Below are 12,192 nucleotides of genomic sequence, written 5' to 3'. Positions count from 1 at the left end.
CTCAGTGAAGCCTGCGGCTATTCCTGGGGTTATAAGAATCGGTCTGCAGGGTTTGTTGCTTAACTTGTGTTGGTGTAGAGGTGGAAACCCTCTTTGCATATTATTTTAAAGCGAATGCAGCTCATCAGAAGTTAAGTATAGAGGCATCCACTTAAAAACAGCTTTAAAAAAAGAGTGTAGGCACCATAGCCCTTATTCTGCCCGAGAGGACTGCAGACTTTGAAAGGGACCTATGACCAGCCAGTGTCTCACAGCCTAATGTACCTTGCAGTGTTGTTGCGAGGATAAAATGGCCGAGGAGTAGAGAATAATAAGTTGCCTTGGAAGAAGATAGAAATTAAATCTTAATGTATGAAGCAGTTTCACACTGAATCAAATTGTTGTTCCTTCTCTTCTCTGATGGGTGGCAGCTCTCCGGGCTTTCAGACAGAGAGACAATTTTCTCAGCAGTCGCTCCTTAAAGTCTTTTATAACGCAAGATGTCTTGGATTGACCCTGGGATTCTTTTGGTGTTGTACTTTCTGCTGATTCCATTAACACTGCTGAGAGCTCATGTTTGTAATTGTCTTCAAGGCCTAAGGAAAACTATAGTGGTAGTAAAAGTATTTTTCATGTCTTTACTTCTCTCTTTGACAAAGAGCTCAGAGCAGCATATGTGGTTCCTCCTTCATTTTGTCCTTACAACAACTCTACGAGGTAGGCTAGATGGACAGTGTGAGTGACTGGCCCAAATGCATCTTTTACCCCCCCCCCCCAATTGCTTCGTGAAAGAGATTTGATTCCAGGTCTCCCTGACCCTCTGGCTAGTCCATAGTCTTTTGGCCGGAGGTGTCCTTTCTCCCCCAGCTGACTCCTCCTCTCCTTTCTTACCCTCCTCTCTAGGTGCCAAGTCTGCCCTTCCATGCCTCCCGGTTTACCTGGAGCTAGCCTACATCCCTGGTTCTGCGAGTGCCCAGAAGGTGGACGAGGACTTCTTCCGGCTCATCCGGTCCCAGTGCTATGTCATCAGTGGCGAGGACCACATTAAAGAAGGTGTCATGAGGAGCATCCTAGATGCGCTGCTGTCCGGGAAGCAGCATTGGGCAAGCGACTCCCAGGTGAGCCTGTGGGAGGGCCTGAGCATGAAACTCTGTGCAGAGAATGGGGGAGGCATCTTGCATCTAATAGCAGCATCTAGAATCCTGTTATCCAGCCTTGTGGTTACTGCAATTTGAGTTGGCTGGTGTCTGTTGTCTGGTAGACACAGCAACGCCTCCCGCTTATGGGTTGTAACGGGGTGAAGGAGGGGCCCTGCTGTGGTTGAGGGTCCCGAGGAGGAACGGGAGGGCGAGATATTGGAGAGTAGGATCTGCCCAATGTGGAGTCTATGAAACTACAGTCCAGATGTGTAGGGGGGTTAGTTAGTTTCAAGGTCCCCCCTGGCCTCTGGTGGGGGATGGAAGGGTAAGGTTGCCAGATCCAGGGTGGGAAACTCCTGGGGATTTGGAGGTGGAACCTGGTGAGGGGGGGGGGGGGACTGGGACCTCAGTGAGGTACAGTGCCACAGACTCCAACCTCCTAAGCAGCCATTTTTTCCAGGGGAAACTGATCTCTGTAGTCTGGAGATGAACTGTATTTCTGGGAGATCCCTAGGTCCTACCTGGAGGCCAGCATCCCTAAAACTGCCTGACTGGAAACTTCCAGAGCAGAAGAACCTGAGGCTGTGCAGGGCAGTAGAGGAAACTGTGTAATGGATTGTTCAGTAAAAGAGTCATGGTTGGTCAGTCAGGGGCTAGATAATGAGAGTTTGCTGGGCTGGGCTTTGTACCCAAGTAGATTCAGGTTCTGCCATTTGAGATGATGGAGCAGCTCTGGCTTTGTCATCCTCAGGCACCACCAAAAATTTGCGAGGGCCCCCTGAGATTTTGCCTCCACAGGGTTAAATCCGGCACTGTCTTTGTTTCAACCTCATGGCCCTTATTCCTCTCCCCAAGCAGGAGAGCAGAGGCTTTTGCCCAAGGCCACTGGATGAGTTTGCAGCTGAAGTCTGCTTGTGGGTTCATCTTTCCTATTCAATGCACATAATCATTTGCCAAGATGATTTGTGGGGGCTGCCCAGGGGAGGCCGCTGAATCTTTCCCAGGTCTTACTCCCTCTATAGGAAATGGAGCTCCTATTGAACGCACACCTGCTGAAGGCCAGATTGTCTCCTTTGTGTCTCCTCCCAGGTGACCTTGATCCCGACCTTTGACTCACAGGCCATGCACGAATGGTACTTGGAGACACTGGAGCGCCAGCGGGAGCTGGGCGTCACCGTCCTGGGCAGCACCAGCACAGTGGCCATGCAGGACGAGAGCTTCCCTGCGTGCAAGGTGGAGTTCTGAAGGGCCGGCGGGCTGCGTCCGGTTTGGAGCCAAGAGGCGCTTCGAATGCCGGGGCTGGTGGCTGCACTGGGGCTGTGCGAGCTCCTCTCCTTTGCACGTTGGCGCCCAGCATTGGCAGCAGGAGACGAGACTTTTCTGGGCTAGGAAAAAGAAGGCCAGAGACTTTTCCTGGGGTGTGTCATTGCCCCCACAGCAAATAGCATTCACTGTCTGGTTTTTGCATGTCCACCGCCAGAGCCTCGAGCCCTGGTTTGAGCACACAGAAGATGGTGGCAGAATTGGGGGAAAGGGAAGGGGGTGTTTTTGGGTTCAGGAGGTTGCAGCCGGGCCAGGCGATCTTGCTGCCTCAGCAATCATCCCCATTGGAGGTGTTGGCATATTCTTCTCCCCTGCTCCCCCCTCCTCTCCCCTACCTTTCCAGTGACTAGAGCAGAGTCTGGATTCGAGGGCCAGATCTTGTTACAGAGCCTTTTTTTTTTGCTTGGCCATACTCTGACTCTGGGCATCTTGTGAGGAAGGTCATCTCATGAGGGGCGACCTCATGTTGCCCGTTGACTTTCATGTGGTGAGGAGCGGGGAGCGATTCCCGGATGATTGCTCAGAAAGCTGTACGGAAACAGGGTTTCAGATACCTTGAGTGCCGCCCATAGCTGCTTGCTCCCCAGCCAAGTCCCCCCCCCCCTCTCCCAGCCAGTTGAGATGGAGTGGTTTCTCCAGACAGCTTTGGGGCGTGGGCTGCCATATCATGAATGATCCCATTGCTTCTACTGCAGAGCCAAGAGGAGGAGAGTTTTTTAGAGGTTTTTCCTTCAGCAGTGTTTTTCTCCCCTTTTTTCTTTTTGCGTACCCTGTAAAAGGCTGCCCTTTCCTCTCTCCAAGGTCTGGTTCTTTAATAATGGACCGGAAGCACCTTCTCTGTTACTGTCTGCCTCCTTGACTCCTTCCCCACTGTGGAAGAAGTAAGTTTTCTTCGGGGGAACGGGTTCGGATGGCGCAGCCTTCTTTCCCTCCTTTTCGACTCCGGAGCCAGGGCCTTAATGGCCAAACAGATGCCCATACAAAGCAGGAGAGGGGCTGCAAACAGGCTTATCCTTAATTAGGCCAAGGGCTCTCGCTACATTGGGAAGGGACCTAAGGAACGGTCACAGCTGTCTTTGTTTGCCTGATTTAGTCTCTCCCCCCCCCCCCAAGAGGGAGCAAAGTGACCGCTGTTGGGATGTTCTGCAGCAACTTGAAGATCTTTCTGTAGGAATTCGTGGTATGTTTATCTTCTCTCCCCCCCCCCCTCTCATTTTGACACACACTCCAGAGTTCTACCTCTCATTTTTTTTAAAACTCACTGTTTGTGGAAGTGTGCTTTTCTTGGTGTTTTGTCCTCAAAGAAGACTCCGTAGAAAACATGGAGCTAGCCAAGCCCCTGCCACCTGTCTTCTCCTTTCTCCGCAGCCCGTTTCCCCCCCCCCTACTCCTTTTTATTCCTCCCCTTCACTTCAACATTTGAAGGAAAGTTTAGGGCCAGCCATGTCCCTCCACCCCCCGCAATGTGACACTAAACCTTATTTTCTAAGGACAGAAGAAGATTGTGTTTTTTCCTCTCTCTTAAATGTCTATTTTGTATTTTTTCTAAAAAAAGAAAAGAAAAGAAAAAGAAAAACAAGGAAACCAAAACTGTTCATGTAGGGGAAGTTTTATTTATCGGCTCAGCGCCGCGAGATGCCTGCATGTCCCACATGGGCAGGGCGAGGGGTGGGGGGGGGTTGCTCTTCCCTTTCCCCTCCACCCTATTCTTCCCTCATGTAACCTAACTGGGATCAGGGCCATGTTTCAATATTCATGCGATTGTGTGTTTTTTAGAAAACCCGTTTGGGGACCGGGCAGCGGGAGACAAATGTTTCTTCCCTCTCACCACCTCTAGCATTTCCTGCGTCCTGCAGATCTGTAATCTGAGTTTTGAAAGAGCAGCTGAGCAGGGTCAGAAGAAGTGGTGCTGCTCCCTGTATGGGGGGGGGGCTGTCCGGAAGCCCCCTTTCTCCAGTCTCCCTCCCCGTCCCCAAAATGTAGGAAAAAGTTGCGATTGTTGTATCTGTCGGTGCACTGAAGAGAGACACCCATGCTGTTGCGAGTATGTACACGCGCACACACACACACACACGCTGCACATTCTCGTTAACTCTTTACTGTGTCGAACCCTTTTCTGGGGGTGATGCCCCTCATTAAAGAGTTAAATAGCTCAAGAAGGCCCCTGTGTTGTGTAATGTTTTGCGTGTCTGTCCGGTGGTGTTTTGTGTGTCTGTCTAGTGGTGGCAACTTTCCTCGGAGTCCAGGAGGCCTTAACTGCCTCTGTGTTGTTAGGGAAAGGCCCTTGCACTGAAGGAGTGCTTGCCTACCCTTGTAGATCCATGGGATGCAAACCGCTGCATCCTCCTTTCTCAGTGTCTTGATCTGCTCCACTTTTCAGGTGGCGGCAGGTCTAGGTCTCCCACTTTGTCTAGTTCCACCACTTTTGATGCTTGTGGGGGCAACAGTGGGAGGGCTTCTAGTGTCCTGGCCTCACTGATGAACCTCCTGATGGCACCTGGGTTTTTTGGCCACTGTATGACACAGAGTGTTGGACTGGATGGGCTGTTGGCCTGATCAGCATGGCTTCTCTTATGTTCTTATGATTTACAGCCCTGGCAGCCAGTAGGCAGTGCGGTCTGTCCAAAAACACGAAGTCCAGAACTCAGTCCAAGGTCAGACCAACAAGTTCCTGCTTGCAAGCAGGCAGTACAGTCAAGGGTGAGCCCAGTAAGCAGAGTCCAAGTCCAGTCCATGGTTAGTCAGCAGGTTCTCAGCTTCAGGAACACCCACTGGCCTTGGTTTCCCAGCAAACAAGCAACCAGTTTCCCTTCCAGTTGCAGCTCAGTCCGGTCATTAGGATCGGTACACTTAGCTGAGTCTCATCCCTGTAGTCCTCTGCCTTCTACAAGGGAAGAGCGGCTGCAAGGCCTGTGCTCCCACTTTAGGCCTCTACCCTGCCACTTTGCCTTCCCTTTTCCTGAGGTCCGGGTGGGTGGGGGGTTGGTGGGTCTGGGTGGGGGTCTGCCTGTACAGATGACACCTGTCTTTCGGGCCTGTTGGGCTCAGAGGCTGGTGGTAGTTCTGGTGTAGGAGGAGGTTCTGCTTCACGTGGGCTGACCTGATGGAATGTCTGCCAATGTAGATCTCAGGGCCAGGTTATCCTCTGATGACAGCTCATCCTCCCATGATCGAGGGCTGCTTGCGAGAGGATCTTCTCATAAGCGGAGACCTCCCTCCTCCTCCGTCAGTCTGTAAGTCATTTTTTGTCAAAGAATCAGTGCCAAGAAGACCCCAGGAAAATGATATATATAACAAAAGTTGATTTTCAGAGCACTACCATTAGAAGAGGAGCTTCCGCCTGTGCAGGAAGAAGGGGAATGTCTCTTCTAACTTGCACTAGGCCTAGTCCAGAAATGGACCAGGCTGCCCCCCAGCTGTTTTTTTCTTCTCACGTGCAGATTCACTCAGATTTAATTGCTGAAACTGGTGCTTTTACACTTTAAGCGAGTTTGGTGAGAGATGTGTTTTTGGTGTTGGAGGGAGGAGGGAGTGTGTGTGTGTGTAGCCTTGGGGATGCAAAGTGTTGAAATTTATTGAACAACAATTGTGCCTTATTAAATGAGGGGGGGGGGTGATGAGAGGCTGTTGACTTTCCTGCTTCTCTCTCCCCAGCCCTTTCATGCAGTCCTCAATTTCACAGTGTATATGTGCGTGCTCAGGGGAATTGTTTCCGCAGTGACAGGATCTGGGGGGTTGGGAATGACCCCCTCCCCGCAGCTATGATTCTTCCTGTCCCCCCCCCCCCCCGCTCTTTTGATCACTGAGCTCTGTTGCTTTTGGTTCCTCGACTGAAAGGAGCCAGGGATGGAGTGGAAGTGTTGTCATGGCAACTGCCTGGTCAAACAGGCTGGCGGAGAGCATCTTTGCCACAGTAAGGGGGACCACAGCCCCATGGGCCTGGAGAGAGTGGGTGGGGGGAGCCAGCTTTTTGTCTACCCTCTTCTCCTCCTCCCCGTCTGTATTCTTAGGCATGTTTGCCAGGAAGTAATACTTGTTGAACTCTCCAGGGCTTACTTTTGAGTAAATGTCTTTAGCTGCAGCATCATGGGTGGGGCTTTGGGAGGAGGAGATTCTAGTCTGCCGCTGGAGGCAGATCTAGCCTTGCCCAAGATGCTTGCGGGCAGCAGAAGCAGCAGCTCCACCTTTGTGAAGCTGCTTATTTCTCTCAATTGCAGCATGGTTTCTGCAGAATGCCCACCTATTCTGCTGTGCATTTGCAAAGGTTAGTTAATGAATTAAAAAAAAAATAACTTTGTTTTTCCATTCATGTAGGTCTCAATAGGCAGAGGCAGTACTCTATCCAGTTAAACCGTGATGACAAAATCAGGTTATAATTTTGTGAAGCCAGCAATACCGCAAGCTGCGGGAGGGAGGAAAATATCTGGTGTCTACCTGAAACCGAGGCAAGCATCCCTCTTAGCTGGCCTTGAAAGACTTCCAACGTTGGGCATCCCTCGATTAACGACAGGGAGGGAGTTCTACGTTGTGAGCAGCGTTAGCTGTGTTCTTAGGTGTGACCAGATTAGTCAATTAAATATGGAACAAATCAAATGATTAAAAAGGCTGTGGCTCCCCCCCACACACACAATTAACTGAGCTGCAAAAAGAAAAGTTATGTTACAAGTTCTTCTAAAGTCTGTGATCGGCGAAGCAGCTTGGAAAGAGGCTCACCTGCCATGTCCACAGGAAGCTGCATTATACAGAGCCTGGCTTTAAATCCCTCTGGCCTGGTATAGCTGCCTCTGTCTGGTGGCAGCTCTCTAGGATCTCCAGCAGCGAAAGCTCTTAGCTGCTGCTACCTGAGATCCTTTTAACTGGACAGTGACTTGGAGCTTGCAGCCCTCAAAACGTACACTCCCATCAGTGTGGTTCTAAGAGCGTAGTTTAGATTTTGTTGGGAGAGCATAATTTAGATTTCTTTTGCTCATGAACACCCGAAGCTTCTGAGTCAAACCAGCGGGCTGTCTAACTCAGGAGTAATTCCTCTGACTGGCAGCATCTCTTCAGGATCTGTGACAGCAGGGGCCTTTTCCAGCGTAGCCCTGCTGCTGGCTTTCCTGCATTTGTTCCAGAGCATTTGTTCCAGGGCTGCCCTCCCACCTCTTCTGCCCCTGTGCCTCTCGCCATGCACAACCTAAAGAATGTCCCCCCCCCCACTAATCTATCCTTATGCAGGGACATTGCGTCTGCCTTCATTTTTAAATATCAGATGCAGAGAACTGGGAAAAGGAATTGCTGAAGCTCGAGACAGCCCTCCGCAGGCAATAGCTGAGAGCAGAAACGGAGAAATGTATATTTCTGCAAAATTGCAGACTCAATTTGGGTTCCTGTTTGGTTTCCAAAACGTTTGCCTGCAAATGCCTCCAGAAGTCGGGGCGGGGAGGGGGGAGTGGTGGTTCTTTTTTTGCAAACTGCTTTTAAATTGGAGCTGGTGCTGGTGTGCACATATGTGCAATTTTGCTTTTGCAAACACTGCATCGGTAAACTCTGCTTTGGGAAATGTTTTAGGTACACCCGGATCCTTAACGTGGGCAGTCCATAAAAGTCACCAGTGCCAACTCAATATTTGCACGGTGCTCTGTACGTGGTGAGCAAATTCTTTCTGCTACAGGGCTCCCTGCGCAAGCTGTTTTACCATGGGTGCGCATAAATCTCTTGGGTGTCTGTCCTGCCAAGGGGGATTCTGATGTGCAAGGGCCTCTGAAGTTGCAGACATAAGAGCATAAGGAGAACCCTGCTGGATCAGACCAGTGGTTCATCTAGTCCGGCATGCTGTCTCTCTCACATAGTGGCCAACCATTTCCATGATGTTTCCTCCTGGTCCTGGTTTTCAGAGACTGACTGCCTCTGAATGAGGAGATAGATCAGGATGGGCAGCCATGTTAGTCTGTAGCAGTAGAAAAGAGCAAGAGTCTAGTAGCACCTTAAATATTAAAAAAAAAATTGTGGCAAAGTACTAGCTTTTGTGAGTGTCTTTTGCACTGTTCTGAAGGCGGAGGTTCCCTTTAAGCTAGTAGCCACTGATAGATCTATCCTCTAGCAATCTGTCTGATCCCTTTTTAAAACTATGTATGTCTGTGGTTATCACTACGTCCCCTGACAGGGAATGCCCCATTTTAATAGTTTTCCCTGAACTTAACACCCTGTGGGGAGTATTGGAGGAAAGAGCATGTTATGCTGTCTCTTCAGAGCCAGGCCATCATTCCCCCTCTTTTGGTATTTTCAGCTCTGACTGACAGCAATTCTCTTAAGATCTTTGGCAGAGTGATTACCGACCTTTCATTGAACAGTTTTCACTAGATTTCATATCTCTGTTCTGTTACATTGAGCCAATTGAGAAAAGGTAGGGCGGTCAATCATTAAAACATCTTTTTACCAAGGCCATGTATTCTACTGAGGGGCACAACCCATTGTGTCACACCCCCTGATCCAGGCCTTCTGTTTTATTTTGTATTACTTTGTAATAACTAGTCCCTCGGGCTGTTGTGAACCACCTCACCACCCACCAATTTTCTCTCCAAGCTGTGGAGTCCTGTGAGCAAAAATTCTACTTCATGAGCTTCTGGCATTAAAGTTATGAGCTACTGCATAAATTAGTTTGCTCTAGGGCCATCCTTCCTGAGCTAAGACAAAAATGTGTGATCGGGAGGCTAAAAATATGTGAGCTAGCTCACAAAGCGAACTCTGCTACCTGCACCTCTTATGTACTAAAACATCTGTCAGCATCAGGAGAGAGGCAAAGGTACTGAATCTCATGTCTTCTTTGTTTCCTCCATTTTATTTTATATTTTCTTTATCTTAGCTGAAAGTGTTTATTATAAGTGCCTGAACCATGGGGAAAGGTGGGATATAATTAATGTTTTAATAAATATATGCTCTAGCAATTACCAGTTCTTTTTCAAGTCCTTCCCCAATTAAAATTCTCAGCCATTTCCAGTTCTTTGACAGGTTAGGATTTCTCTGATTCAGATCTATTCTGATCCAGATCTGTTCTCTGTACCTGTCACTTCCGTTATCTCCCTCAACTGGATTTCCTTTCCTAAGAGGTATCATTTTGTCTTTCTTCACCTATCCCCTTTATATCTCTCTCTGGTTAACACACCTGATTTCTGCACTGTTTACGCAATTTCCCACCTCAGTAATTCCCTACTTTAGTTAGTCTTTTCCACAGTGATTTATTTTCACTGTTAAGACTGCACAAATCACCACATTTTTACCTTTGGCCTTAACTGTTCTGTTTGAAAAGCTGTTTTAAATCTGCTTTGTGTCTGATTTCTGTTCTGTCAGTCTTGTGGAAATGTGTCTCTCAAACTGAATTCTACCACATGACACCAACTTACGTCACAGCCCCTGAACCAGGCTTCTCTGTTATTTAATTTATTCCACTTTACAATAAGTCAGGGTTGGGAACCTCTGTCCCGAGGGCCATATACGGCTCTCAAGGTCACTTGGTGTGGCCTTTGGGGATTGCTGGATGGAACCAAGCCATGTGGCAGCCTCCCTGGGGCCTGGCTGGCCAGCAAGGATTGGGTCCAGCTGTGCTGTGCAGCAGCCTCCCCAGGGCCAGGCAGGGATCACAGGGCCCAGATATACTGTCCAGCAGCCTCCCTGGGGCCTGGCTGGCCGGCCAGAATTGCTGCAGGGCCTGGAAAAGTTACTGTCACAGTTCAGTTTGCACTTGATTATCCCAGATGATGCAGCCTAATATGCTAATATTGGGAGATGTGGTCTTATATACTACTGAGCCTGCTGGGCTTTTTCTACAAAAATGCCCTGGACCTATGCATTTGCCTAGGACGGCAGGCTGTGTGTGTGTGTGTGTGTAGACCAGATTAGGCTCTTCCTACATGACTTCAAATAGAAAAACAATTATTTGCATTAATTTTGCTGGCCTGAATGATTCTTCCTCGGCGGAGCACTGTTTTTTAAGCTGATAATTTTGTATGGCCTGTTAATGATGTTATAAATATCCATATGGCCCTTGGCAGAAAAAAGGTTCCCCACCCCTGCAATAAGTCCTTCAGGCTGGAGACTTGTGAACTACCTCACTATCCACACCCTCCTTTTATTGAAAAGGACTACTGAACTTTAGGTGTGGAAGGCAAGTGGTTTTTTTTTAAATTAGTGTTTCTTCCTTTCCATCCATGATTCCTTAATTCCAAACCAGAGAGCACAACAGGCACAAATCAAGACCTATTTTCCGTGGGTCCTATGGAATGTATTTTGGCTTATATATGTGTTGATGAGAACACAGAAGTGAAATATAGCATACATAAGTTTATTTACTTGGTAAGCCTGACCATGTAATGCCTTTCCACTCTAGTTTGCTAGACAACACAATTATCATAGTGGGGAGGTGCTTTATGGATCACAATGTTTGTGTTTTCAGCATCAGAACCGATAAGACAAGCCTTAACACTTCACTTTTAAATACAGGAAGAGCATCCCAACCATTCCTGTGTAAATAATACCCTCAAGTCCCTTTTTGCCTTATTCAGAATACTTCCTGTCCCTTCCATAATGCAATCCCCCTTTTTGTCACTTGGTTGTTGGCTGTTAAATTGCCTCCGGTTTTGGTTTTTTCTCTCTCTTACTCCACCATTTAAAATCTGATTGGTCTGAGCGAAATAGGGAAGAGAAGAGAGCAAAATCTTCTGCCCATCACCCCTCCCCTTTTCCCTCCTGACAGGATCCAAACTACGGGAAATTACTTTTCAGCGTGACCTACTTGGTATTCCAGCTCGACCAGAATCGAGTTTGGGGACTTTCCATACATCTCAAATTTCTGAGGCCTGCTCGTGTTCTGTGTTTCTGTTTGCCTGCAGAACAATTTGCCACTGTTTGAACTTCTGCTTTAGCTGGACAGTCGCTGAGGAGGTGCTGCCAACTTGTCAGTCATCTAGCCATGGTTATCTGCTGCTATTGCATGGTGTGCCCAGCGATGTTGCCTCTGATCTGGATTTGATGGCACAGGAAGATTGTCTTCTGCTGCCAAGGGGAAGCAGAGGTTGCAGGGAACTGTGTGACCTTTGGAGCTGGAGGAAAAGAAGAAGAAGATAGAAGATATTGGATTTATATCCCGCCCTCCACTCCGAAGAGTCTCAGAGTGGCTCACAATCTCCTTTACCTTCCTCCCCCACAACAGACACCCTGTGAGGTGGGTGGGGCTGGAGAGGGCTCTCACAGCAGCTGCCCTTTCAAGGACAACCTCTGCCAGAGTTATGACTGACCCAAGGCCATGCTAGCAGGTGCAAGTGGAGGAGTGGGGAATCAAACTCGGTTCTCCCAGATAAGAGTCTGCACACTTAACCACTAATAATAAATTTTTATTTATAATAACTACACCAAACTGGCTCTCTGAGCAGCAGCTCTTTTGGTGCCTGGAGTCAAATAGGTTATGCAGGTTTTGAGGGAGCAAAAACCTGCTGTCCTTGTTTGACCTAAATGGGAGGAGAATACACAACATAAGAAGCTCCACCCTGGAAAACTGCTCCTTTTACCTAGGCCACATTCCGGCCCCCCGAAATCAGCCAAACTTACAGATTTATTTGGATTTCATATTTCTTTGTAATTTTTTTCTGAAGATCCTGAGTTTTACAGTATAGACAGCATAAACCATGCCAATTAACAACTGACCAATGTGACCCACTACTTAAAGAGTGTCTGACTAGGGTTTGGGAGACCCAGATTCGAATTCCCACTCTGCCAT

General features: G+C 48.4%; 1 protein-coding gene across 1 annotated transcript in view; it reads left to right on the top strand.

Annotated features, from left to right (window-relative positions):
• Nucleotides 1–4,600, top strand: part of MAP1S (microtubule associated protein 1S) — a 35,251-nt gene extending 30,651 nt beyond the window's left edge. Inside the window, exons 6-7 of the mRNA XM_060232539.1 lie at nt 883–1,097; nt 2,208–4,600. Coding sequence (XP_060088522.1) covers nt 883–1,097; nt 2,208–2,363 — 371 coding nt within the window. The 3' untranslated portion in view covers nt 2,364–4,600. The remainder of the gene's footprint in view (nt 1–882; nt 1,098–2,207) is intronic.
• The last annotated feature ends 7,592 nt before the right edge of the window (nt 4,601–12,192 follow it).

This window comes from Heteronotia binoei, chromosome 2, assembly GCF_032191835.1.
Source record: "Heteronotia binoei isolate CCM8104 ecotype False Entrance Well chromosome 2, APGP_CSIRO_Hbin_v1, whole genome shotgun sequence".
Lineage (NCBI taxonomy): Eukaryota > Metazoa > Chordata > Lepidosauria > Squamata > Gekkonidae > Heteronotia > Heteronotia binoei.
Note: the sequence above shows the minus strand (reverse complement) of the source record. Positions and strands in the feature narration are given on the sequence as shown.